At 49.3% G+C, this 26,164-nt stretch overlaps 1 protein-coding gene across 2 annotated transcripts in view; it reads left to right on the forward strand.

The window, feature by feature from the left end:
• Window positions 1-19,896, forward strand: part of SLC12A3 (solute carrier family 12 member 3) — a 67,470-nt gene extending 47,574 nt beyond the window's left edge. The window contains exons 20-26 of one of the 2 annotated variants that reach the window (XM_084812094.1): window positions 708-776; window positions 1,937-2,038; window positions 4,993-5,104; window positions 7,986-8,072; window positions 12,923-13,058; window positions 16,957-17,024; window positions 19,631-19,896. In XM_084812094.1, coding sequence (XP_084668220.1) covers window positions 708-776; window positions 1,937-2,038; window positions 4,993-5,104; window positions 7,986-8,072; window positions 12,923-13,058; window positions 16,957-17,024; window positions 19,631-19,772 — 716 coding nt within the window. In that variant the 3' untranslated portion in view covers window positions 19,773-19,896. The remainder of the gene's footprint in view (window positions 1-707; window positions 777-1,936; window positions 2,039-4,992; window positions 5,105-7,985; window positions 8,073-12,922; window positions 13,059-16,956; window positions 17,025-19,630) is intronic. The other variant, XM_084812095.1, reaches the window with a different exon arrangement.
• Window positions 19,897-26,164: the final 6,268 nt, after the last annotated feature.

A 26,164-nucleotide genomic window follows, 5' to 3' on the forward strand; every position in this document is an offset into this window, starting at 1 on the left:
CACTGCCCTGCTGACATCAGAGCCACCAGCCTACACTGATCCTCACCTTTTTTATAACTCAAAAAAAGCATGCAGGCTCCATGCACAGGTAGGAAGGTTTAAACCTTTCCAGCCATGCACCCTTAAATTCACCCCCATGGGGGCTAAGAAAAGGAAACTAACTCCATTGGCACCAAATGGAGTTCCCTCTCCCCTTTTCTATGCTCTTGCAAAGTGGTGGGGGAGTAGCTATTCTTAGCTAGGATTGTTGGAGGCCAGTCACCTTGGAAGATGCTGGTGTGTCGTAGTGAGAAGAATGGCCTGAAGAGAGAAATCTTCTCTTCAAATGGCTCAGAGGTCTATTGCTTGGTTGGGAAAACACGTTGCTGGGTTGAGGAAGACTTGGCTGGGAAAGCCGTAGGCCTTCGAGGCACTTCTTCCAGTCACAGCTGATAGCCCTGGGCTACACAGACCAGTTGTTTAGCTCATTTTCTTATATAGTATAAGCATGTGCTATATTTTATATTGGAATATTGAATTATTGCTTAGTAGTGAAGCAGAACTAAAACCAAAAACCAAATATGCCATTCAACAACTGAAGCTTAATGAAAACAAGCCCAGTGTGTGTGCAGGGAATTTATTACTAACGTATATGTGTGTGTGTTTTTAAATGTATTGCAGAATGTCATGTCTCTGTTGTGTTTGCTGCACCTTCTTCTCTTCTACAGTTAATCCAGTTTTTGACCCAGCGGAAGACCCCCAGAAGAATGGCGATGCACCTGCCGTGACAGGCACATGTCAGTTCTAATCAGGTTCACCTTTGTGAATTCAAATGTCCATCTTTCACTTAACAGAGCCTCATCTCTCGCTTGTGGGTTTCCTGTGGGCGGCTGGTTGGCCACTGTGTGAACAGAATGCTGGACTAGATGGACCCTTGGTCTGATCCAGCAGGGCTCTGCTTATATTCTTATGTTCTTACATCTGAGTATAAGCTTCAAGCTCTTACATGGACGGAGGGCTTCCTTTGCAATCTGGGTGTGCAGATTCAGAGGTTGGATTGGTTCTCCTGTTAGCCTGCTAGCCACTCATGATCTAAGGCAATCTTCCTGAGGTTCAACACCCCTGCTTTAGAGCTCTAAATCATCCTTCACCAACCTGGTGCCCCCTCCAGATATTTTGGACTACAACTCCAATCACCCCCTGCCAGTAGGCCATTGGTCATGGTGGCTGGGAATTGTGGGAACTGTAGTCCAGCACATCGGGGGAAGGCTGAGATAAGGCCATATACAGCTCAACATAATAATGGGTTTCTACCAGTTTCACTGCCATTAATTCCCCAAAGAATGTAGAGAATTGTAGTTCAGAAGAAGGGCAGAGAGACCTTCCTAGCTCCTTTCCCAGAACGACAGTTCCAGGGGAGAGGTGATGGCTGTTAAACTAGTTTTAAGTCTGTGAGGTAGATGTACCCTTATAAGAATCCATATAATGCATGAACATAATCGTTGCCATCTTGGGTAAGAATCGGGAGCAGAGGTGCACAACCTCAGGCCAAACATGCCTCTCCTGGGGTCTCAATCCAGCCCTCCGGGGTTCCCCAGGTTGACATGCCACCTTTCCCCCAACCATCATTGGGGGATGATGATCATTTGGTGGTCTCCTGGCTTTTGTGCAGTTTTTCCCCATTCAGAAAGTTGAAATGCCTCTCCAAAGTCTTAGTAACTGTCAGGAAGAGCTTTAAGCAAAAAGAGGCGGGCATTTTTTGTATTTTGGCCCTGCCCCCTTTGGCCATGTTGGCTGGGAATTATGGGAGTCATAGCACATGTAGCCCCCAGGTTGGGGAGGGCTGCAATTTCATTCCTTAAGCCGGGTTCTCGTCTCACGTTGTGCCCTGCATTTAAAACCGTGGGCACTCTCTTCCCACATGCAGAAGATTCTTTTTTCATTTCCATCTTTCTAGTGGATCCCGACGCTTTGGCAGCAGAACAACAGGCGAGCACCATCTTCCAGATGGAGCAGGGCAAGAAAACCATTGACATCTACTGGCTCTTTGATGACGGAGGTAATTTTGGCTTTCTTTCTTCTCCTGAGTAGGGCTTAGGGAAGGGAGGCCTTCACCTTGCCCTTCTGCTCTGGGACTTCACTCAGGCAGAGCCACCACCACCTCTGCTCTGTGGGTTCTGGCAGTGATTGTGGAGGATCTGTAGCTGGTGGGTGGGAGCATTCTGAATCTGTAGCTTCCCCAAATGGGGGGCCTCCAGGGCGGTAACCTGGAGGGGTTGTCCATCCCTCCATCCACTCACTCCCCTTTAGACCCAGACTTGCTAGAGCCTGCCATGGGGTCCTGCAGACATCTCGTTTGGTCCTGAAGCAGCGAGCTGATGGGGAATGACCGAAACATGATTCCAGTGATCACAGTATCAAACAATTAGGCACCCATCAGAATGAAATATATACAAGCCAGCATCAAATTACTCATCAAAAGCTTTGCAGAATAGAAAGGTCTTTAGGGCCCATTGATCGGCAGATGGAGGATGGACTTGACAGAACTCCCAAAGAAGGGAGTTCCACCACTGGGGAGCCACCACTGAGAAGACTCTTCCCCTGGTACCCACCTATCTGATATTTCCTGATAATGACAGACCAGAGAGGAAGGTCTAATGCTAATCTTGCAGTTCATGCAGTTTCATACGGGTGCAAGCAGCCCTTCAGCTAACTTGGTCCTAGACAGTTTAGGGCAGTGGTGTGGAACAACTGGCCACCCTGATGTTGTTGGACTGCAACTCCCATCAGCCCTTGCCAGCATAGCCAGTGGTGAAGGATCATGAGTACTACAGTCCAGCATCATCCCAGCCCTGGTTTAGGGTCTTTTGATGATGCTTAATGGCTGAAGTCACTTGGGAGCGGGGAGCAGGATGAAGTTCTTTCTTTTCTGTCACAAGAGCCAGTGGGCTCACCATCGGACAGCAACCCGACTTTGCCTGATGTGTAGTCAGAAGACTCCCTGCCCATTGGCTGGGATTCCCTCTGGGTCACTACTTCTCTCCCCCTTCATCACCAATTCTCTTTAGGAACTGGGAAGGGAAGAGCAGAGAAAATTAGAGCTGGGATAGCCAAGTGCTCCATGGGTCCAGGATCCCATGAGTCAGATGTCAGGGTGGCCAGGTGTCCTACTTTACAAGAGGACAGCCCTCTATTTTGAAGAGCTGTCAGAGGACCACCCTCTACTTGAAGGTGTCCTCTATTTGATGGGTTGCCTAGTCAAATTTTGGTTTAAAGTTGAAAGACAGTAAGAAGGGAGAGCAGGGAGGGGAGGACTTGACATTGCCCATGAAGAGTCAGCACCTGGACAGCAGACTGAGTAGCCACACAGGTCACCTGGCCACACAGTCTTCCCTACTCTGGTGGGATACATTGTATTTCTATTTCACTTATAGTTATTATTTCTAAATTTGCATCTATACATTTAAATGAGAGCCAGTGTGGTGCAGTGGCTAGAGTGATGGACTGGGAGTCGGGAGATCCGGGTTCTGCTCCCCACTCAGCCATGGAAGCTCACTGGGTGACTTTGGGCCAGTCACAGACTCTCGGCCCAACTTACCTCACAGGGTTGTTGTTGTGAGGATAAAATGGAGGAGAAGGAGGACTATGTATGCCGCCTCGGGTTCCTTAAGGAGGAAAAAAGGCAGGATATAAATGCGATCAATCAATCAATAGAAATAAAGCGTATGCAAATGTTTTGCAAATGGATGTCCTCTTTTTTGATAATGCATTTCTTCTTTTCGGGGGGCAATATATATATGGCCATCCTGGGTGTGGCCCACCAAAGCAATTATGTCTGGAACACAGTTGGGCCTGCCGAGTTTTAATCAGGAAGGATGTCATAAAAATGTTGACTGTTCTTTTAAGCAAGGGAAAAATCATTCTGGCCCCATTAACCCTCTCCAGCCCAAACCCCAGAGTCTTTTTTGCTGCGAACAGATAGCAGTCTCAAAACAGGTATCAATTGGTCCCAGAGCTGATCTGAGACACATGATGCAGCAACCTTGTTGAAGCGAAGCTGGTCTGGGTTTGGTCAGTGCTTGTATGGGAGACCCTCATCATCATTCTATATCACTTGAGTTCCGTCTTGGAAGAAAAGCAGGAGGATGCACACGTGATAAATAAAGAACGTTTTGGCAGCCTCCAGCTCTTTCTCCATCAGTGTTCCTCCAGCTGTTCCTCCATCTTCCTCCATCAGACTTGTCCCAGTCTGGGGGGAGCTATAGCCTGTGACAGTGATTCTGAGTGGAGCAGTGTGGAGCCAGGCCCAGCCATGGGAAGCCAGATGCCTGCGAGTTCAGTTCTGCCAGGCCTCCCTCCTAGTGGTGAGCTGGGACAGGGTGAGCTCACACTGATACAGCCTATTTTCCATAGCTGGGTGACCTGACCTTGATGGAGTCTCCAGTGTCTTGACCAGGGACATCTTCTATGGGAATGGGGCAACCGGGGAAGGGCTCTGCAGGACAGGGGGCTTCTGGGGTGTGTCCTAAGATGCATCGTCAACTAAAGAGGGCAGAACACAGGCATCCGGTGAGGTGGAGCATGCATTTGTGACCTAGGTTTCCCTGCCAGGATTGAATGTCCGATAGTGATCTGTAGCAGCCACTCCCCTGCATTTAAACGAGAGCAACTGAGAGCAGAGTTTGCTGGAAGCAACATCTTTCCCACCCGGAAAGCTTCCTTGTCTTGCTTCTTGGATGGAATGATAAACTCGTTTGGACTTATGCTGTATGTTGAATCCAAGGCTGTTGGGGTCGTTTGTTGAGATACCCATGAACTGATCCTGGTCAAGGAACTACATTGTAATCTGTTATCTGCTGGTCTTTACTGGAACTGTAAAGGCTTAAGTTATTTACTGGAATTACTGCAATAAAAGCTTTACTGGGACTTGAGCCTCTGTATCAGGAAGTCAGGTTCTGACAGTGACTCAGAGTATTTTGTTGAAGAACCACTGCGTACTTTTCCTCCTGGCAGGTCTGACGCTCCTCATCCCGTACCTCCTTGGCCGCAAGAAGAGGTGGGGGAAATGCAAGATCCGGGTGTTTGTTGGCGGGCAGATCAACAGGATGGATGACGAGCGGAAGGCGTAAGTCTCGAAATGTCAGCAGTACTGATGGAGCTCCTGGATCGTTCAACGTCACTTGGGTTTTCTTTCCCCATAGTTGGGAAAGGCTTGATCCATAGTCTAGGGCCACCAGGAGTGGAGCTGGGAACTGGGAAAAATCGTCCAATTGGCCTCAGAGGACTTTAGATCAGGTCAGTAATGTTCCACATCCTTATGTGCACGTTACCCCTATGGGCACTTGGAATTTGCATGCGACACTCCGCGTCTGGGAAACTGAGGGTGAAGCTGGGCTGTAGCCAGCAAGAGCAGAGTAACAAGCAAGCCCGACCTGGAATCTTTTTGTATAGGCCAGAAAGTATCACTTGACCCGCTCCGGCCTATGGTAAGGAGGCTCATTTGGTGTGTGTGGCTAATCTTCCTGCAATTATTCTCTCATTTGGCCACGGTGGAGCAGTAGCATACAAGCTGGACCCCTGCCTGACATACCAGCTCACCAGTTCAAAACCCACTCTGGACTTCAATCCTATGAGTGAATCGTGACCAGAGCACGATTCACTCATACCTCCAAAATACTTTTAGGTTTCAATTCTGCGCACACTTATCTGGAGTAAGTTTCCTTAAACTCAAGGGGGCTTATTTCTGAGTGGATGTGTATAGGACTGCATTGTTATTTTTCTTTCCCCCTACTCATCAAAATGATTTCATGGCTCACAGAAGAAAGCTTACAGACCTGAAACACGTTTTGAAAAAATCCTCCACCCAATTTGGATTTGCAGGCAAAAATTCAAAATGTGCTAATCTAATCCACCCCCCACCCCACCCCACACATGCATATGTACAACATCCCCTATTATGGCTGCTTGAAAGTTGTTGATTTTTAAAATAATAATAATAATTACCAAGAGGGAAATTGTTCCTTGACATCTGAAAAATCAATGTGTGTTGTTGTTTTAAAGTCAACATTCAAAATTTCAGGTTCAAATTTTGAAACGTGTCTGAATTTTGAAATTGCACATCAGTTTTTGTTCCAGCTATAGAACGAGCCATGCTAAGAACTGTAGCCACAAGGGACTATGGATGCGGTTGACTCCCAACCAGCCAGTGCATCCTGGACTCCCAGTTATTCTGGGATAAAATTCAGAAACACGTTTAGACTTTGATTTTTTTTTAAAGCCTCCTGCAACCTGGTGCCCTGCAGATGTGTCAGACTACGAGTCCCATCACACCCAGTCTTATACCAACTCAGACCATTTTGATCCATCTAGCTTCTCTACTCTGACAGACAGCAACATTTCTCCACCCTACCTGGAGATGCAAGGGATTGAACCTGGGAACTTTTGCATGCAAAGCACATGCTGTGTCACTGAGCTTTTCTACATGAGGCTGTTAATCTGCTTTATCTACTTTAGGTTTGGTCACAGAATTGAAATCTGAGCATTACACAAAGAGCATTTTCCTTCCTGCTTTTCTGCTACATAACCTCTAGGTGGCACTGTGGTATAGTGGAATAGTGCAAGAGAAAAAGAGTTTTCTTTCACTTTTACAAATAAACGCTGCATTTTCCCTGCCCTAAAAAGACCTCGCAGAACTGCTCTTTAGACACCGAAGCCAAACTGGAGGGTCATGATGTTGTCTAAAGAACCTGTAGACAACCGTGAGTAGGAAATGACAAGCACATGATAAATGCCTCCTATAGAAGAGCTCCCTGAGCCATGGCCTTTCCCCAATGACCATTGAGGGGCCCTGCCCGATCCACCAAAAGTGGGCTGTCCCATCATGGATTCCTGTTAAGCTCCCAAGGACTTAGGGGAGGGGTGAATCCTCAGTGGTAGAACCCCTGCTTTGCATGCAGAGATCCCTAGGTTCAGGCCTTGGCATCTCCAGCTAAAAAAACCTTGATCAGGCAGCAGATGATGTAGAAGACGTCACCGCTTGAGATCCTTGCCACTCAGACAATATTGGGCTAGACTAGGCGTGGGCAACTTGTAGCCCTCCAGACTTTTTGTCCCACAACTCCTATCAGCCCTAGCCAGCATAGCCAATGGCAGGGGATCACAGGAGTTATAGGCCAAAACATCTGGAAGGACAACAAGTTGCCCACCTCTAGGCAAGACAGAGAAATAAAAGTATTAAACCGGCATGTTCTGATGCTTCCTTAAACACTATTTGAAAGCCAATGGCTGAGGCAGCCGTCTCCAATCTGATGCCCTCCAGATGTGTTGAACGTCTAGCACATCTGGAGGGTGTCTGTCAGGTGGGGAAGGCTGATCTAAGGGCTTTGCTAAATGTGACTCCAATTCTGTCACTTGGGTTGACATCTTTGGGTTGTCTTTATGAGGGAGGCAAGTTGTATCAGGACCTCAGCACATGGGGAGGGGAGGTTTAACCCTTCCCTCCTCTGCTGTGATCACACTGAAAATTGCTCCCCCCCCCCCACACACACACTGCAGTTAGGTTTAGATTAGAAGCTTCTAGTGGTTCAGCTAAACGCCCAACTGCACCATGGGGCAGGATTTCGATCATGATCGCTGCCAGGGAACAAAGAGTTAAACCTCCCCACACGTTGTGGTCCCAATAAAAGCTGTAATTTCAGGGAGGGGGAGGCCCTCGGCCGTATTAAGAAAAACTGAAGATGCATTTGCAAGCGACATGATTTGCATCGCAGGCAGTTAGGGGCTAAGAGATCCCATCATTATGGGATAGGAGACTCCGTGATATTTGAATAACCTTCCATACTTACAATCCAAGTCTAAAATATAACGAAATCCCTCATATGAGGAGAAATTGTCCTTCAATTATCCACCTGTTATAATATCCACACAATGTGTGTGGGAGAGCAACACGAAAATGGCAAATGTATTATTTACATTTTTGAAATCCAATCTCTCTCTCTCTTTTTCAGGATCATCTCCCTGTTAAGCAAGTTCCGACTTGGGTTCCATGAGGTTCACGTCCTTCCAGACATTAACCAGAAACCTCGACCTGAACAGTAAATCATTACTGCTATAGCTTTTTGCCCACCCATTTTGTTCTCTAGAATTGGCTTAACGGTGGTTGTTTTATTTAAGCATTTTAATTTTATTTTTTAAGCCAGCCTTCCCCAACCTGCTGCCGTCCAGGTAGGTTGGACTACAGCTCCCATCATCCCCAGCCAGTGTGGCTGATGATTAGTGTGATGAGAGTTGTAGTCCAACATATGGAGGCAGCACCAGGGTAGAAGCTGACTAAAGTCCTACTTAGAGTAGACCCATTGAAATGAATGGGACTTTAGTTAGTCATGGGTGGAAAAGGCTGATTTAGGGCTTTAAAGCAGGGGTGCTGAACCACAGGCCCAGGGGCCAAATCTGATCTGCCTTGGAGGGTCAAATCCAGCCCTCTAGAGTTCCCCAGAGTGCCCCGCCCCCTGTCCCTGGCCTCACCCCCTTTCCCTGTCTGCCGATTGTGTGGTAGTTTCCCGGCTCTTGCACATTTTTTTTACTGACTGTGAAAGGTTGAAATGTTTCTCCAAAGGCTTCATTATGGCACTAAGAGCTTTAAGCTACAATATGCTGGAATTTTTGGCCCCACCCCAACTGCTGTACCCCCTTTTGCCTTTAGCCCTGCCCACCACTGGAATGTAGCCCCTATGAGCATCTCCAGAACTGAATTTGGCTCTCAGCCTGAAAGGTTCAACACTCTTGCTTTAAAGGATTGCAGAACTTCTAACTGGACCTTGAAACAAATTGGGAACGGATGTAGCAGTGGTCAAATTGGTGCAATATGCTTTAAACAACCAGCTCCAAACAACAGACTGGTTAAGGCGTCATATGGACATGTGCTGGTCCCCAAAGCTGACAGGGACTTGTAAAGGACTAGCACAACTTCACCACAAATGCAGGATGTTCCAGACAAAAGAGACCCCAGATAAGCTCCTTGGTAGTGTTAAGGAAATATCCAAGGCAGGTTAGGCTGAACAGTCAGAAATGTATTAAAGCACATCACAGCTGAGGGAGAGACAGTAGATGCTGTGTCTCACCAAATAAAAAGAAACAGGATGCATTTATACAGACTGAAAGTTGGAGAACAAAGAAAATACACTACACATGCTCAAGAGCTACTTTAGCTCAGCAACAGTCTTGTCAGCACAGCTCTCTGCTTATCTTCAGGGATGAGCTCCTTTGGTGGGTAGGAATTGTTTATAATGTATGTATGTATGTATGTATGTATGTATGTATGTATTTGATTTATTAGCCACCCATCTGGCTGGCTACCTGGCCACTCTAGGTGGCATACAATACAAAACAACAGGAAATACAATGGATTTACATTATCAACTGAATAAAACAACACTGCTCTAAAAAACCCTAACCCATCCCAAATGCCCGCCTGAACAGGCAGGTTTTCAAAGCCTGGCAGAAGCTCATCAAAGAGGGGGCATGGCGGAGGTAACTAGGGAGGGAATTCCACAGAGTGGGGGGCACCACAGAAGAGGCCCTCTCCCTCGTCCCCACCAGTCTAGCAGTCCTGGCTGATGGGACAGAGAGAAGGTCTTCCGAGGCCGATCTCATTGAGTGGCGTCTCTGGTGTTGTTGGAGGCGCTCCTTAAGATAGACGAGGCCAGAACCATATATGGTTTTAAAGGTCAATGCCAGCACTTTGAATTGGGCCTGGAACAACTGGTAACCAGTGCAACTCCTTTAGCACTGGAGTGACGTGGTCTTGCCGACAGCCGCCTTTAATCAGGCGGGCTGCCGCGTTCTGCACCAGCTGCAACTTCTGAACCATCTTCAAGGGCAACCCCACATAGAGCACATTACAGTAGTCTATGCGAGAGGAGACCAGGACATGAACTACTGATGGGAGCAGATGGTTAGGGAGGTAGGGTTGCAGCCGCCATATCAGATGGAGTTAGTACAGTGCCGACCGGCTCATGGCTGACACCTGAGCCTCCATGGACAGCTGGGAGTCTAAAATGACCCCCAGACTGTGGACCTGGCCCTTCAGGGGCAGTCACATCCCATTGAACACCAGGCCAACATCCCCCAACCTCCTCTTGTCTCCCACAAAAAAGTACTTCGGTTTTGTCAGAGTTCAGTTTCAACTTAGTCCTTTCCATCCAGACACTCCAGACACTTGGACAGGATTTTTACAGCCAACCTTGGAGAGGTCTTAAATGAGAGGCAGAGCTGCATGTCATTCACATATTGGTGACATTGCACCCCAAACCTCCTGATGAAAGCCCCCGGCGGCTTCACATAGATGTTAAATAACATCGGGGAGGGAACAGAACCCTGTGTCACCCTGCAAGTGAGCAGCCAAGGGTCTGAAGTCTCCTCCCCCAGAGCTACCCTCTGGTACCTGCCAGCAGGAGGGAGTGGAACCACTGTAATATGGTGTCCCCTATGCCCAACCAGGATCCAGGAGCATACCATGGTCAACAGTATCAGAAGCCACTGAGAGATTGAGGAGAACAAGGAAGGAGCATTCGCCCCTATCCAGAGCCCTCCTCATATCATCCACCAAAGTGACCAAGGCCATTTCTGTCCCATGCCCAGGCCTGAAGCCTGATTGAAATGGATCCAGATAATCTGCTTCTTCCAAGTGTGCCTGCAACTGCAATGCCACCACCCTTTCAATCACCTTGCCCCAAAACAGCAGATTCGAGACCGGACGAAAGTTGTTCAAGTCTTGGGGATCCAAGGAGGGCTTCTTTAACAGTAGTCTTATCACCACCTTCTTGAAGGCTGATGGCATCACTCCTTCCTCGAGGGAGGCATTCACCACCGCCTTGATCCCCTCCCTAAGTCTCTCCCTGCAGCTTATAATGAGCCAAGATGAGCAAGGATCGAGTAAGCAGGTGGTCAGCCTTAAAGATGAAAGCACCTTGTCTACTTCCTCAGAAGGAAGAAGCTGGAACCCATCCCACACAACCGGTCTGCCTCTGGCCGCCCCTCATTCACTAACTGTATCCACAGTGCATGGAATAGCACTCCTGATCAGGTCGAGTTTATCTGCAAAGCGCTTTGCAAACTCATCACAGGAGGCCTTAGAATGCTCCATTGGTTCCGGAACACTTGGAACAGCCTCCTGGGACAGCACTCTGTGGTTGCGATAGAGGCATCATAAAAATTCTTTTTTGCTGCTCTTATTGCCACATGGTAGGCTGAAGCTACAGCTCTAACCCATGTCCGATCATCTTCAGAGCGAGATTTCCTCCACTAGAGCTCTAGCTGTCTCACCTCCCACTTCAAAGCTCACAACCATGGAGTGAACCATGGTGCAGTCTGAGCTCTGTTCAGAGGGAGAGGGTGTTTCAGAGCTGCACCGTCTAATGCCCCAGTGATTGCAGCATTCCAGCCTTCCACCAGGGTCTCGACCAAGCAGCCATTTGCGTGCTTCAGAGAATCCCCAAGCGCAGTCAGGAATCCATTTGGAGCCATAAGATGCTTGGGGCGGACCATCTTAATGGGTCCTCCATCCCTGTGGAGGGGTTGTGGAACCAAGAAGTCCAACCCCACCAGGTAGTGATCTGACCATGATGAGGTGGGGGTGGTGGATATACCCCCAATTTCCAGATCACTCCCCACCTATCTGGAAACAAACACAAGGTCTAATGCATGACCAGCTACATGGGTGGGCCCAGTTTGAATAGAGTGCAGCTCCCAGGAAGTCATGGTCTCCTTGAAGTCCTGAGGGGCCCCCACAAGGATGGCCTCCGAATGTACATTGAAGTCCCCCAACACCAACAAGTTAGGAGATTGCACATCAGAGACCACCTCAAGCACCTTGGCCAGGGAGTCTGTTGTGCAGCGGGGTGGACGGTACACGAGCAGAATCCCCAGGCTGCCCTTCGGGCCCAACCTCCAGTACATGCAGTCAGCAACCCTGGTCTCCCGGAGAGGGAGTCTGGTGAGGACCAAGGACTCCTGGTAGATAACAGCCACTCCCCCTCCCTGACCCCCTGCCCTTGGCTGCTGTGCATACGAAAATCCAGCTGGGCAAATGGCCGCAAGAGTGGGAGCAGCGGCCTTGTCTAGCCAGGTCTCTGTAATACATGCCAGGTCTGCACCCGCATCCAGGATCATGTCGTGGATCAGAGATGTTTTATGGGCAATGGACCTGGCATTGCACAGCAGCAGACGAAGGCCAGAGGATGGAGTCACGCATCCCCCAGCCATCCTTCACCTCTGGACAGGCCCAGAACAGGGGACAGATATTACGCATCTCTCCCCTGTTCCCCTTAGCCGGCATGGCCTGCCCCTAGCGCTCTGTCAGCATCTGCCGCCCAGCCTCAGTATGTTCTGGCCCCCAGAGCTCTCCCCACTGCCTCTGCCAGGTGGACACATGCCTCCCTTGCTTCCACCTATCAAGTGGGCACCCCAGCCCTAAAATCACAAACACAACCCCAAAGCCCCAACTCACCAACAATTTTTAAAAGCTACAACCCAGCCCCTCTGCTCCCTTGTGGCTCCCCTGAGTGGTTCACCCAAGTTATAAGCCTTTCGGGGTTGACCGCAAGCGGTGTGATCTTTCTAGCAGGGAGCTCCCTGTGGCTCCTCCCTGTCTGGCTGATGTATAGGACCAGATTGGCTTCTCCCTTGTGATGATGTACTTCCCGGTAGGCAGGAGGTGCAGCCTCCCAGTGGCCCTTGGTTCTCCAGCTGATGGACGAGGCCAGAGTTACGGTAGTGAGCAAGTTACACTACCTTCTCATGGTCACACACACACACACCCTCTCAGTCCCATCAGGCACCTTGCCTGAACCAAACTACTTACAAGGCCTAGTCAGCCTACCCTCACAGTAGCAGCATAGAAGGGTCTGCGTGGCTACTCACAGGGACTCCGTGGTTTTGTTTACAGTGTGAAGAGATTTGATGACTTAATCGCCCCTTTCAGACTGAACGACGGCTTCAAGGACGAGGCGGTGGTGAACGAGATGAGGCACGGCTGCCCATGGAAGATTTCCGACGAGGAGGTTGCGAAAAACAAAGCTAAGGTCCGAGAGCTTTGCCAGCGTGCATTTCAGGCGCTGGCCCAGACGCTGGCAACCCCAGAAGTGAAAAATAGGAGGTTGCCGTCTTTCAACTGGCCCCAGGGCCATGTGCCTCTAAGGCAGGGGTGGGCAACACACAGCCAGTGGGGCCACCAAGCCGTTGAAATTTGCAGCAACAGCAGCAAAAAAGCCCCTGATTTGTAAGCCAATTTAGGCCATTGTAGTGCTCTGTAGGGGTTTGCTGCTGAAAATCAGTGGAAAATGGATGGGTTTTTGCTGTTGCCGCCAGCATCCGGCAGAATTCCACCTGCATCCCACAAAGGGGCCCGCGGGCGGTCCAAGGAGGTGAAAATGGTCCCTGAACGACGTGACGTTTCCCACCCTTGCTTTAAGGCAGGGATGAAGAACGTGTGGCCCACGGGCCACAAGAAATCCCCAAACCCTGTCTGCTGGCCTCCAGGACCCCAGCATCTGCAGCTGCTGAAAAAAACAGGGACAGGGGGCGGTGGGGATTGCTCTAGAAAAAGGGTCTATGTTTTCTGCCACAGAGCAAGAACCATGTTCCTAGAGCATCCCAAGAAACAGTGGTTGAAGTTTCATGCCTACTTCCTGGGATGTTCTAGGAATAAGGTTCCTGATCTAGAACCATAAAACCTTTTCCTAGAGTGTTTCTTCCTCTTTTTTTGTGTTCCTGTCATGGTGGGTGGGTGGGTGAGGAGGGGACTTCCATACTTTGATGTTGTTGCTGTGAGACCAAGATGCGTTGCTGCTGGGATGAGTGTGAGAAGGGTATGTGAGTACATGTGTGTATGTGTATCACCCCACCAGACACCTGAGGTAGTCCTCAGGACCAAAAAGGTTGCCCACCCATGCTTTAAAACTTCCAGAGTTCCGTGCCACAAACTCCTACACTCTGTGCCATATGTGACAAGTTGGCCACTCCTGCCGTATCACTGTGGCTTTCATGTTCTGGTGACAAGCAGTGATAGTAGCAGAGTGGCTGTTTATTTATGTACTTATTTACAAAACTCATGGACCGCTCTATATCTAAAAAAGGTTCCTGAGCAATGACCAGTAAAAAAAAAGAACAGAGGAAAACAAAAGACAAAGAGAATCAAAATACCTAAAATCAAGTTATACCAATAAAACTGTGGCTGGTCGTTTCAGAAAAGCTTCTTTAAATAAAAATGCTTTTAGCAGATGCTGAACATTAGCGACTGCCTCACACGAACTGGCAGGGGATTCCACAGAGAGGGAGCCGGTACGGTAAAAGCTCTACTCCGAATGGACACCAAATGGACCTCAGGTCCATATGGAACCACCAGGAGTACCTCGTCCAATGACCGCAGCAATCAGGCAGTCTGGTAAGGGAGAAGGCACTCTCTCCAGTATCCTGGTCCCAAGTTGTTTAGGGCTTTATAGCCCCGTAACAGAAACTGAAATAACACAAATAATGAACATGGACTGCCTGTAGGTGGGCAGAGTTACCTCAGAGCCCAAGAACACATCATAGCTAGGGGTGTACAAAACCCCACTTACCTGGTTCTGCCGGGTTCCGCAGGTGGGGGGAGGTGATCCGTTCCTTCCCCTGGAATCCTTGACCAGGGGGGAGGCGATCTGTTCCTCCCCCCCGGAATCCTGCCCGGCTGGCTCCACTCCGCGTCCTGTGTAGGGATGCCATTTGATTTGTATCCCTATGCCAGCCCACGATAGGCTATGTAAATATTTACGTAGCCTATCACGAAAACAACAACAACAGCGAACGCAAATGGCGGCGGCTATGGCAGCCGCCGTTTGCGTTCCCTTTTTTTTCCCGCCGTAATAGGCTACGTAAATATTTACGTAGCCTATTATGGCAAAACAGAGGGGCGCAAATGGCGGCCACTACGCCATTTGCGCCCCTCAGTTTTGCCGTGATAGGCTACATAAATATTTACGTAGCCTATCACGGCGGAAAAAAAAGGGAACGCAAATGGCATTTGCGTTCCCTTAGTTTTGCTATGATAGGCTATGTAAATACTTACGTAGCCTATCATGGCTTCCTCAGGGATGCAAATGGCGTCCCTACGTTAGCCGTGATAGGCTACATAAGTATTTATGTAGCCTATCACGGCTATATGGAAGAAGCAAATGGCGGCCGCAGACACGGCCGCCATTCGCAATGCAGTGCGGACGGCAGCAGGTAGGTGCTCCGTTCCAGGCCCATTTCGCAGGGTGGGGGGGCAGGGGGGCTCCGTTCCACCACAGATTTCGGGGGGCTGAATGCACTGGCATTCGGCCTCACCAAGATCCGTGGCAGAATTCTCCGCCATGCCTAATCATAGCCCAAGAAATCTTCTGTCTTGCAACCCTGGTGGCTCACCAAACAGGGCTGTAGTGTGTAGATTGGAGGGTTCTTGCCATGGCAGCTCCTGACACTGTATATGTGCGGGGCCAGGTGTAAAGGAGTCCTCCCTTGAAGGCCAACCAACACCTGTGTGGAAAGGCTGCCAGCCCAATTCCACCTTGTCCCATTCTGTGGTCACTTGAAGCTCACAGGGGAAGCTGGTAGCATCTGACAGAGTTGGAACAAGGCAGCTAAAGCTCAGTCTAGTAAGCAGAGTCGAGACACAGTAGGCATGGTCAAGTTAAGTAGATACAGTCCTGTCAAGGTAGATAAGTCAATGCACAACAGGAAACATCAAGGCAAAAAGCTGTCTTAAACTGAGGGCAGATAAAGACAGGACCTTGGGTAGCTCCCAGTGGATCCTGCTGGCTGAAACTCTCTCCTAAAAGGACCATAGGAGGATGTTGTCTCAGCAGGGAGCTAAAGTCAAGTGAAGCCTTATCTAGGATGACAAGATCTGTTGAGTAGTCAACTCTGCTCCTCTTGTAGCTGACTGGACTGTTAAAGGGCCCTTGCCTGATTTTGTAGCTGGAGACGTCTGTGAGGCTGGAGAGATGGAGTTTCTGCTGGAGACTCATCCTCTGAGCCAGACGATGGTGGCAAGGCTTCAGATCTGGCAAGGATCAGAATAAGGCACTGACTATTCTACCCCCTAGGAAGAAGCCTTATCAGAGCCAGAGTCCTTTGCTTCTCACTGGATGGTCCAAGGGCCATGACACTTTTGGAGCGTGTACCCCCATGTGGGATTTGAACAGATTTTGAAGGATGCTGAAATGCACCTGAACAAAAGAGTAACACCTTGGAGAGATGTGTTTTGCTCCTCTCTTAGTAGTAGAACTCAGGGGCATCCAATGAAACTGATTGGTGGGAGATTCGGGACAGACAAAAGGCAGGACTTCTTCACACAGCACATGATTAATGTGTGGAATTTGTTTATAAAATTCATTTCATTTCATTTTGGAATTTAATTTAATTTTGGAATTTAATTTAGGGATTTAATTTAATTTCAGGACAGACAAAAGGCAGGACTTCTTCACACAGCACATGATTAATGTATGGAATTTGTTTATGAAATTCATTTCATTTAATTTTGGAATTTAATTTAATTTTGGAATTTAATTTAGGGATTTAATTTAATTTCAGGACAAAAGGAAGGACTTTTTCGCACAGCACATGATTAATTTGTGGAATTAATTTATGGAATTTGTTGCCACAAGATGTGGTGGTGGCCAGCACCTTGGGTGGCTTTAAAGGAGGACTGGACAAATTCATGGGGGACAAGTCTATCAATGGCTACGAGTAATCATGGCTATATGAGCCTTGGGGTTCAGTGGCAGTCTATCTTTTTTAATACTGTTTGCTGGGGGTGCAACAGTGGGCTTTCCAGAGGCACCTGGTTGGCCACTGTGGGAAACAGGATGCTGGGATGGATCAGACGGATCTTTGGTCTGCACCAGCAGGGCTCAGCATAACTTGTATCACTCTGTGAAGCATTTTCTGTCTCCTGTCCTTCAGTCACTTCGACAAGTGAGGATGAATGAAATCTTGCTGGATTACTCACGGGATGCAGCCCTCATCTTCATGTAAGTAAGAGACATCGAAACTCAACCAACCAGAGTCTGATGGGGGCCCATCATGAAATGTGTGTGAAGTAGTGACCCTTCAAAGGGAAGCTGTATGGAAATCCAGGGGTTTAGGCTAGGCCCACACCCCTTGTGACTCAATAACTCGAAGGCAGCCCACCGGCCATATATGGTGTTCTGCAAGGTTCCTGATGACTAGGGATGTCAGAGAATTCCGCCACGGATCTTGGTGAGGCCGAATGCCAGTGCCCCCCGAAATCCGTGGTGAAACGAAGCCCCCCGCCCCCCCACCCCACAAAAGGCGCGCAAAACGGAGGACTTACCTGCTGCCGTTCGCGCTGCTTTCTGAATGGCGGCCGCATCTGCGGCCGCCATTCGCTTCTTCATTATTACCGTTATAGGCTACGTAAATACTTACATAGCCTATCATGGCTAACGCAGGGATGCCATTCGCGTCCCTACGGAGGCCGTTTCTGCAGTCCCAGGCAAACAGTCAGAACAGGTGTCTTATCAGGCTGCTAGGCACTAGAGCAGAACCTCAGACCCAGGGTCAAATCTGACCCACCTGGGGTCCCAATCCGGCCCTACAGGGTTCCCCAGAAGACCACACCACCTTACTCTGGCCACACCTTCTTTCTGCCAACCACCAGTCGTCGGAGGTTTTGTGCTGGTTTTTTCCCCATTCCAGAAGGTTGAAATGCCTAGGGATGTCAGAGAATTCCGCCACGGATCTCAGTGAGGCCGAATGCCAGTGCATGTGGCCCCCCAAAACCTGTGGCAGAACGGCCTACCCCTCCCGCCCCCCCGCAGATCCCCCCCAGGATGAGACTTACCTGAGGTGGATGTTCCAGGCGGCAGTGGCTCTGGCTTCGGCGGCGGTGGCAGCGGGGGCGGCGACTGGTCTTCCGACTGGCTGCCCACCGCCGCTGCCATTTGCAGTCTTGTCGTTTTTGGTTTTTTTACAGAGACGTGATAGGGTACGTAAAGACTTACGTAGCCGATCACATCTGGGTTAAAAAAAAAACGCGTACGCAAATGGCAGCGGCTATGGCCGCCGCCATTTGCATTCCTTATTTTTCGCCGTCTTAGTCTACGTAAATATTTACGTAGACTATGACAGCGAAAATAAAGGGGAACGCAAATAGCGTAGCCGCCGCCATTTGCATATGCATTTTTTTTTTTTTTAACCCAGACGTGATAGGCTATGTAAGTTTTTACGTAGCCTATCACGGCTGAATACAGGGATGCAAATGGCGGTGGCTACGGCAGCCGCCATTTGCGTCCCTGCTAGCCAGCGGCCGGATGTCTGGCTGCTGGCGGAGCCGGCCGGTGGCCCTGTGGAATCCCTACAGTGTGGAGCGGAGCGGAGCCGGCCGGCTGGCCAGGATTCCAGAGGGAGGCGCTCTGCGCCTCCCCCCCCCAGCTAGGATTCTGGGGGGAAGGACGGAGCGCCTCCCCCCCCAGCAGAACCCGGTGGAGCCAGGTAAGTGGGGTTTCGTACACCCCTAGAAATGCCTCTCCTAAGGCTTAGTGACTGGCTGGAAGAGCTTGAAGATAGAATTTCATCCCAGAGTGCAGGACATGGAATAATGGGCTCAAGTGACAGGAAGCCAGATTCCGGCTGAACATCAGGAGAAACTTCCTGACTGCTAGAGCAATACGACAATGGAACCCATGACCTCGGGAGGTGTTGGGCTCTCCCACCCTGGAGGCATTCAAGACGAGGCTGGGCAGCCATCTGCCAGGGATGCTCTGACTTGGATTCCTGCATTGAGCAGGGGGTTGGACTCGATGACCTTGTAGGCCCCTTCCAACCCTACTATTCTATGATTCTATGAATAGGCTGGTACTTTTGACATATTGGCCCTACCCATTTTGCCTTCAGACCTGCCCACCACTGGAATGAGCTTTTCCGAAACTGAATTCATGTGTGTGTGTAGAATTTCAGGAAAAAATGGGGCATGAAGTTTTAAACCCCCTCCCCCACGAGCGCTGTCATTCCAATCTGAATTAGGGCCACGTGCGCTTACAGGAGAGGGAGAAAGACTTACAGGGCAATGTAAGCGCATGTGGCCCTAATTCAGATTGGGACAATGGCACTCTGGGAGAGGGGGTTTAAAACTCCCCCCTCCCATTTTTTCCTGAAATTCTACACACACACACACACACACACACACACACCGGGGGGGGGGGAGAAAGGAAAAGCCTCCATTGACTCCAATAGAGACTTTTTAAACTCCCCCTACCATGGAGGGATGGTATTTGGGGGGAGGAATGGGTGGGTTAGGGAAGCTTTTAAACCTCCTCCCAGAGCCCCATGGTCCCGATCTGAATTGGGCCTGTGCACACTTACAGGAGAGTGAGAAAAACTATTGCACAGAGCTCCACTAGGTGTGATTAGCTGAATGTTTAGTATGGCCCTTAATTCTGAGCTTTCATGTTTTAAACAGCTTAGGGATCTAACACAGATTCAGCAGATGTTCACTGATGAACAAAAGGCCCACTTTTCCTCTCACTAGCGTTACAGGTCTCTCTCCACCCCAGCCCCTAAACTCTCTTTTTACGACCAAGAAACACAACCTGCCCTTTCGTTGTCTACTTTTCAGAACCCTGCCAATTGGCAGAAAGGGGAGATGTCCCAGCAGCCTCTATATGGCCTGGTTGGAAACCCTCTCGCAAGATCTGAGACCTCCCGTCATCCTGGCCAGAGGCAACCAGGAAAACGTCTTGACATTTTATTGCCAATAATTCTTGGACAATTGGACTCCTTGGGCAAGATGAAGGAGATTCAGGACAGCCCCTGCTTTGGGGCTGAGCTGTCTGGAGGTTCCGCTTCAGCTGGTGGAAGCTGACAATAAAAGACTGGTGGTGGAAAATGAATATTCTTGGCTATAACAGCCCCCTTCTCCAGGCATGTCCAAGTCTCACACACACACACACACACACACATATGTGTATATATATATATATATACTGCATCAGAACATGGGTCCATTTAACTCAATAATGCCTGCACTCACTGGTGGTGGCTCGCTGGGGTTTAAGATGGAAATGGTTCGTTCCCAGTCCTACCTGGAGATGCCGGGAAATAAACATGGGACTTCTGCATGCAAGGCAGATGCACAACACTGGGGTCTCCGATATGGTGCTCGTGAGCACCAGTGTGCCCACAGACACCTCTCTTGGCACCCACCTGGCTCCCTTCCCCTCCTGATTTTTGTTTCATTTCATAAGACTTTCTAAAATTAAAAATATTTTTTTTCTAAATGGGAAGCTGGCATGCTGCAAAGTGATGTGCTGCCTCCAGGTCAGACCCCACCTCTGAATGATATTTAGATTCTTGGGCAAGTGACTTTTCTTTTGGTCTCACCAGTCTGCCTTCTGGGAAATGAGTATTTGGGGGTTGGCCAGGTCTCGACCATGGCAGCCATTTTATAAGTGGGCAAGCCCCTCCCTCATGGCAGCCATTTTGTGAGAGCACCCACAACACTCTCAAAATTCCAAATGCGTCTTCCGATCCAGAAAGGATGGGGACCCCAGCACAACACTTCCAATAGCAACATAGGGGTTAAACCACTGATCCATCCAGTTCGGTATTGTCTACACTGACTGACAGCAGCTCTCCAGGATTTCGGACCGGGGGGTCTTTTCCAGCCCGACCTTGAGATGCTGGGGATTGAAAGTGAGAACCCCGAGAGGGAAGGCGCTGTATGCACAAAACATCAAAACGGGGGGGGGGGAAATCGTCTGTCACAGCTGATAGAACAGATGAATTCCAACAGAAACAGACGCAGGCTTGTCTAAGAGATCAATTGCTCCTGATGAAGAGACCTAGTCTCGAAACACGTTGAGCATTTTAGAGCATTTTAAAGATCTGCATAATAAATAAATTATTACTGCAGTCCACAGTCAGGGGTGCTTTGGTTCCCCCCCCACCTTTTTGATGTTTTGTGGATTGAAAGTGAGAACTTCTACCGCGGAACTGCCACTCCAAGCTCCCTGCTACTACCTGGCCACGGGGATATTGCTGCAGCTGGTTACATCTTACCCTAGTGCCTCACTAGCAAAAGCTTCCAGGATGGACATAGGAAGGCAGCCTTCATCACAGGAAGTGCGATTTAACGAACGAGGAGGAGGAGGAGGAGGAGGAGGAGGGGTGCGTCCAATTGCTGGGATAGAAGGATCAGCCAAGCGGGGCTGTGGAGGGAGGGAGGGTGTTGCCTTAGCTCCGGGCAGTGAAGGCAGGGCAAACAGGCTGCCGCCATCCCTTGTGTCCACCTCAGCCGGAGCCAGGGGACTCTCAGACCTTGCAGGACGCTCAGTCACTACACCCTACTCCCAAGCATCAAGCCCGAAATGTTAAACAGTAGCAATTAACCAAGCAGAAGGCCCTGGATTGAGCACTCCAATCCAGGGCACTTCCAAGGCTTACTTGGAAGGAAGCACACAGAACTCTTACGGTAGGTGATGAGTTTATTTACAGTGGGGAAAAAGGCATAAAAGGCATACATGAACCAGAACAACCTATGGAAATAACACTTCAGGCAAAAAAGGACAAACATTACCGAAACCTGCCTTTTACGTTACCTAAGCACGGGTCTTCCAATAGGACAAGGCCCAGTCCAGGATGCAGAGAACCACAAGCCCCAAAGCAAGATGAGACACGAAGACAAAGACAATGGGTGCCTTCGGGCCCCTTTGTTTATGCACAAGCCCTTGTTAGCCAATCACAGGCTGACTACAACAGCATCCCCAAACCCCTAACAGGGGTGGTGGTAAAAGCCCCCACAGGAACGCAGCTGAGATCATTCGATCCTATTAACTGAGTCGTACTCTGGCCTTGAAGCTAGAGACGTCTGGAGATAGCAGTCACACCGTTGGTTGCATCACTATGGGCCACTTCAGCCTGGCCAAATGGAGGCTTTCCAACTGCACAAAAAGAAAATGGGGTTCTTGACAGGAGCAAGACATGTTATTAGAATGAATTAAAAGATGGCTGGCTCTAGACATATCTGTAATGTATGTGAAAAAATACATCATCCTGGAAGCCTCCCTCAGAGAGGAGGTGCTGGGGAGATCCATGCCCTGTTCAGGTGTTCTAACAGCCCACATGATTAGAATCGCAGTGGAGGGGGGAAGTAAAGATGGGTGTGCCAGCTCTGCCCCTTCTATTGCCATCTCCATTGCTTCTGTGGGTTTGGGTGGGGTGCATGTGTGAACATCTGCAGCGGGGGCAGCTCTGTGTAGGCCCCAGAAGCCGTGATTTAGAACCCTGTGTGCCTGGATCAGGCTTCCGTAGGCTGTGGAGTGGGGAGTCCATGCCATTAATTTTATTGTTCACCGCTCCGGAATCTGTTTAGATGTAGAGTGGCATATAAATGCTGTAAATAAATAAATAAATAAATAAATAAATTATTTATTTACTGTATTTTTATCCTGCCTTTCAGACAATTATTGTCTCCCAAAGCAGCTCACGTCAATTAAAAAAGAAGAAGAAAGCAGGCCCTGCCATCAGACTTACAAACTAAAATGAGAAGATACACAAGGGAAGGGGAGTGGAGGGAGTGGCTGGCTGAGGCTTGTGGGAGTTGTGGTCCAATCCATCAGAACAGCACCAGGTTGGGGAATGCTAAATTACAGTTGACAGGTTGCCTTTCAGACCTGTTGTGCGGAAATCTGCCTTCTTCTCAGAGGCATGGGATTCTGAGATGGGGCTGTGTGCAATGATGAGATCCTGTACTACAGTTTGGAAAGGCTACCTGGAAACCCTGACTTTGAGGCGCCCTCCTCACACCACCGTCATGATGACATGGCTGTTTCCTAGTAAGGGGGGAGTGACTCTTCTGGTTGTGAGAACAGTGGCCCTCTTCTGCAAGCTGAGATCCTTGGCGCCGAATCAAAGCTGACAATCCTACAAGGAGATAAGTGCGAAATCTTGGCTCTGCAGTGATGTACAGCCTCAGGGCAGCATGCGGAGGCTGCCAGAGAAAACGTCGCATTTAATGCCACGGGGGAAAAACAATCACCATTGTACAAGGAAGGAAAACGGCTGCTTTTAACCACACTCTGGCCACCCTTGGCCCAGTCAAGGACTAGTTCTTTACACTATTTTCAGGGACAGATCACCGGGGAATATGAACCAGGGTTGATGTGCTCTTACATCATCTGACCCCTTTGGCAGTGGCAAATTCCTCTCTGCCTTATTCTGTCCATGTGTGCAGTTAGGTCATTTTAGATTGGACTTGCACAACCTGATGCCGTCCAGGTGGGTTGAACTGCCTGGGGGTTGCTGGAAGTTGTAGTCCAACCCATCTGGATGGACAAGGCTGTTTTAGACCCTGGACCTAATTGTCTCACCATGGCCCCTGTTTATCCATGCCTTTCTACATGAGGATTTTATTGTGCGCTCGTGATTGCTCACCCTCGATAATTTGCGAGTCCTTAACACAACGTCGTCATCTTCCAGGGCCTCTCTTGTGCTTAGCAACCATTATCGTGGTTGTTGTTTTTTTTCCTAATGAAGAAAGTGTGGTATTTTTTTCTGAATGGCCTCTATAACACCATAGAAAACTCATGTAATTGCTCAGTTCCACTATACCACAGTGCCACATGGTGGTTGTATAATGGAACATAAAGAAAGGAAGAAAAAGACACACACACACCCGGGGGGGGGGGTTAATATGTGTAAAGGAGCCGATCTTAATCCCACAAAGAATCCGGAAGCAGAAGCCTCAGTAAAGGTGCAGGTTAAAAGGTTCATGTAGAAAAGCCCAAATGCACAGCTATCATTTCTCTCTCTCGCGCACTCTCTCTCCCATGCATGCACGCGTGCGCGCGCGCGCACACACACACACACACAGAGTATGTTAGAGTGAGACCAAGCTATCCCAAAATATGTTACATTAGAACAGGGAATACTATATTGTTTCTGAGAAAACTCATCCCCCCACCCCCAGTTGAAGCTACTGTGATTGCACCTAAACTCAGATTGATTGGGGAATTCTGTGTGTGTGTGTGTGGGGGGGGTGAGATGACGTCAGCATTCATGCTAATATAAAAGTCTTGGCACTGCAAGCCCTGGGTCCACTACACCACCGGCCTTCTGTAAAAATGACTGGTCTGGGTTGTTCATTCAAGATCAAGCCACACCAAAATGCTTAAGGACAGCTCACAACAATGCATTGCTGCTGGGAAAATCCATTCCCCACCGCCCCACAACTGTAGCAGCTACGCTCAGAAGGAACCCGGGAGCCTGACAGAGGGGCAGTTGGCATCTTTGCCCTGCTAATCAAAAAGTGCCAGTGCTTTGCCTCTATAACCCTTCAGAGGGGCTGAGATGAGTCTTTTCTGCTCAGCCAGAGTTATCAGCCTACGAGGCCTGGACGTTTATTTTTATTTACGATGTTGAGGAGGACGAATGCTATATTACTAAAATACACAAATTTACAAACATATTGCCATAATCCCCCCCCCCGCCCAACCAGTGGAGTTTGTGGGGACGGTGGAGGGGGCTTTATTATGTGCTGCTTTGTACGTGTGTGTGTGTGTTGATGTTATTGTTGTTTGTGCACTGACACAGGCTCAGAAACAGGTTTCAGGATTGCATCAGCCATTTGGCCTGAGAAAGCATTTCCTTTCTTGAGCAATGTGAAACAAACACCTGTGCATACAGGGAAAGGCAGGGGCCAGGAGGACATCTGTGGTGGCTTCTAGGAAAATTGCTTGGGGGCATTGCAGATAACAGGCTGCAATTCAGCACACAAGTGAGTGGGTGTTAGCTTAACATCCAGCTGAAGCTGTTTAATAGGCCCATAGCGCCTGCCTATTCTTATATGCCTCTTGGGTGCTTCCAGACAATGTGGAAGAATATGCTGGCTGGACAATATCATCTCTGCAAATGCAGTCATTGCTGGCAAGTCACTGGATTTCAGCTATGCCAGCAATATTCTACGGTTACCGGAACACAGAAGCTCGGAGGCTGGCATGATGATTCCTCGCTGCATATTTCGCTGCGAGGACGTTGCTTGTGTGAGACCAGCCTTCCCCAACTCTCCAGATGGACTACAACTCCCAGAATCCTCCAGCCAGCAGAGTTGGCTGAGGGATTCTGGGAATTGTGTTCCAGCACATCTGGGGGGACTAGGTTGGGGGAGGCTGCCATTGACCACGCTGGCTGGGGCTGATGGGAGTTGAAGTCCAAAACATCTGGAGAGCACCAGGTTGCGGAAGGCCGCAGGAGAATGTCCCTGGACCTGAATTGGGTGCTGCCTGTGTGACGTCACTCCCAGGCACATCATTCATCTCTCCATCCACACGTTGCATTATTTTTGAACGACCAGGACATCCCCTCCCTTCTTTCTTCTTCTTCCTGGAACTGGTGCACTTATATGCTCCAGGGTGGGCAGCAAGTAAATCTCCAGAGGTTTTGGACTTCAACTCCCAGAAACCCCTGCCAACATGGCCACTGGTCAGGAATGCTGGGAGGTGAAGTCCAAAACATCTTGAGATCTACTTTCTGCTAATTTCTGCCCAAGAGCAGGGATGCAAACCTTGGAAGTCAGACGGGACCTGAGTACCTTGGAAGTTCCCTATTCTTTCTGGCACAGTGTGGTCCCTCTGCCTGTCCTTTCTTCCACTAATGCTAAAGCTGATTGAGGCTTCCCCCACCTAAAAATAGCAAGTATGAGGCCCCTAATTGAGACCAGGACTGCAGTCAGGGGGTGGACAAGGGTTAAAGCCCTCCTACACCCCCCTGCTATTTATGTAAGATGGGGGTGGACAACACAAAGCCCACCAGATGTTTTGGCTTACAGCTCCCATCAGGCCTAGCCAGCATAACCAGTGGTGAGAGATCACAGGAGTTGTAGGCCAAAACATCTGGAAGGCCACAAGTTGCCCACTCCTGATGTAAGAAATATCCTGCATGTGGTCTGGCCCTCAGCGCTTAACCAATTCTCTGGATTTCCCTGGGAATGTAGAAAATGGGCTTAGACCAGGTCAGACTATTTGTCCATCTAGGCTAGGATTGTCTGCTCTGACTGGCCTCCCATCAACTGCTACGTCATTCTTTTAACTGGAGGTGCCGTGGGTCGAACCTGGAACCGTCTGCATGCAAAGTGGAGGCTGGGTCTACCACTGAG

Source organism: Heloderma suspectum, chromosome 8 (assembly GCF_057233095.1).
Source record: "Heloderma suspectum isolate Gila_16-S chromosome 8, 16-S_ref, whole genome shotgun sequence".
Taxonomy (NCBI): Eukaryota; Metazoa; Chordata; class Lepidosauria; order Squamata; family Helodermatidae; genus Heloderma; species Heloderma suspectum.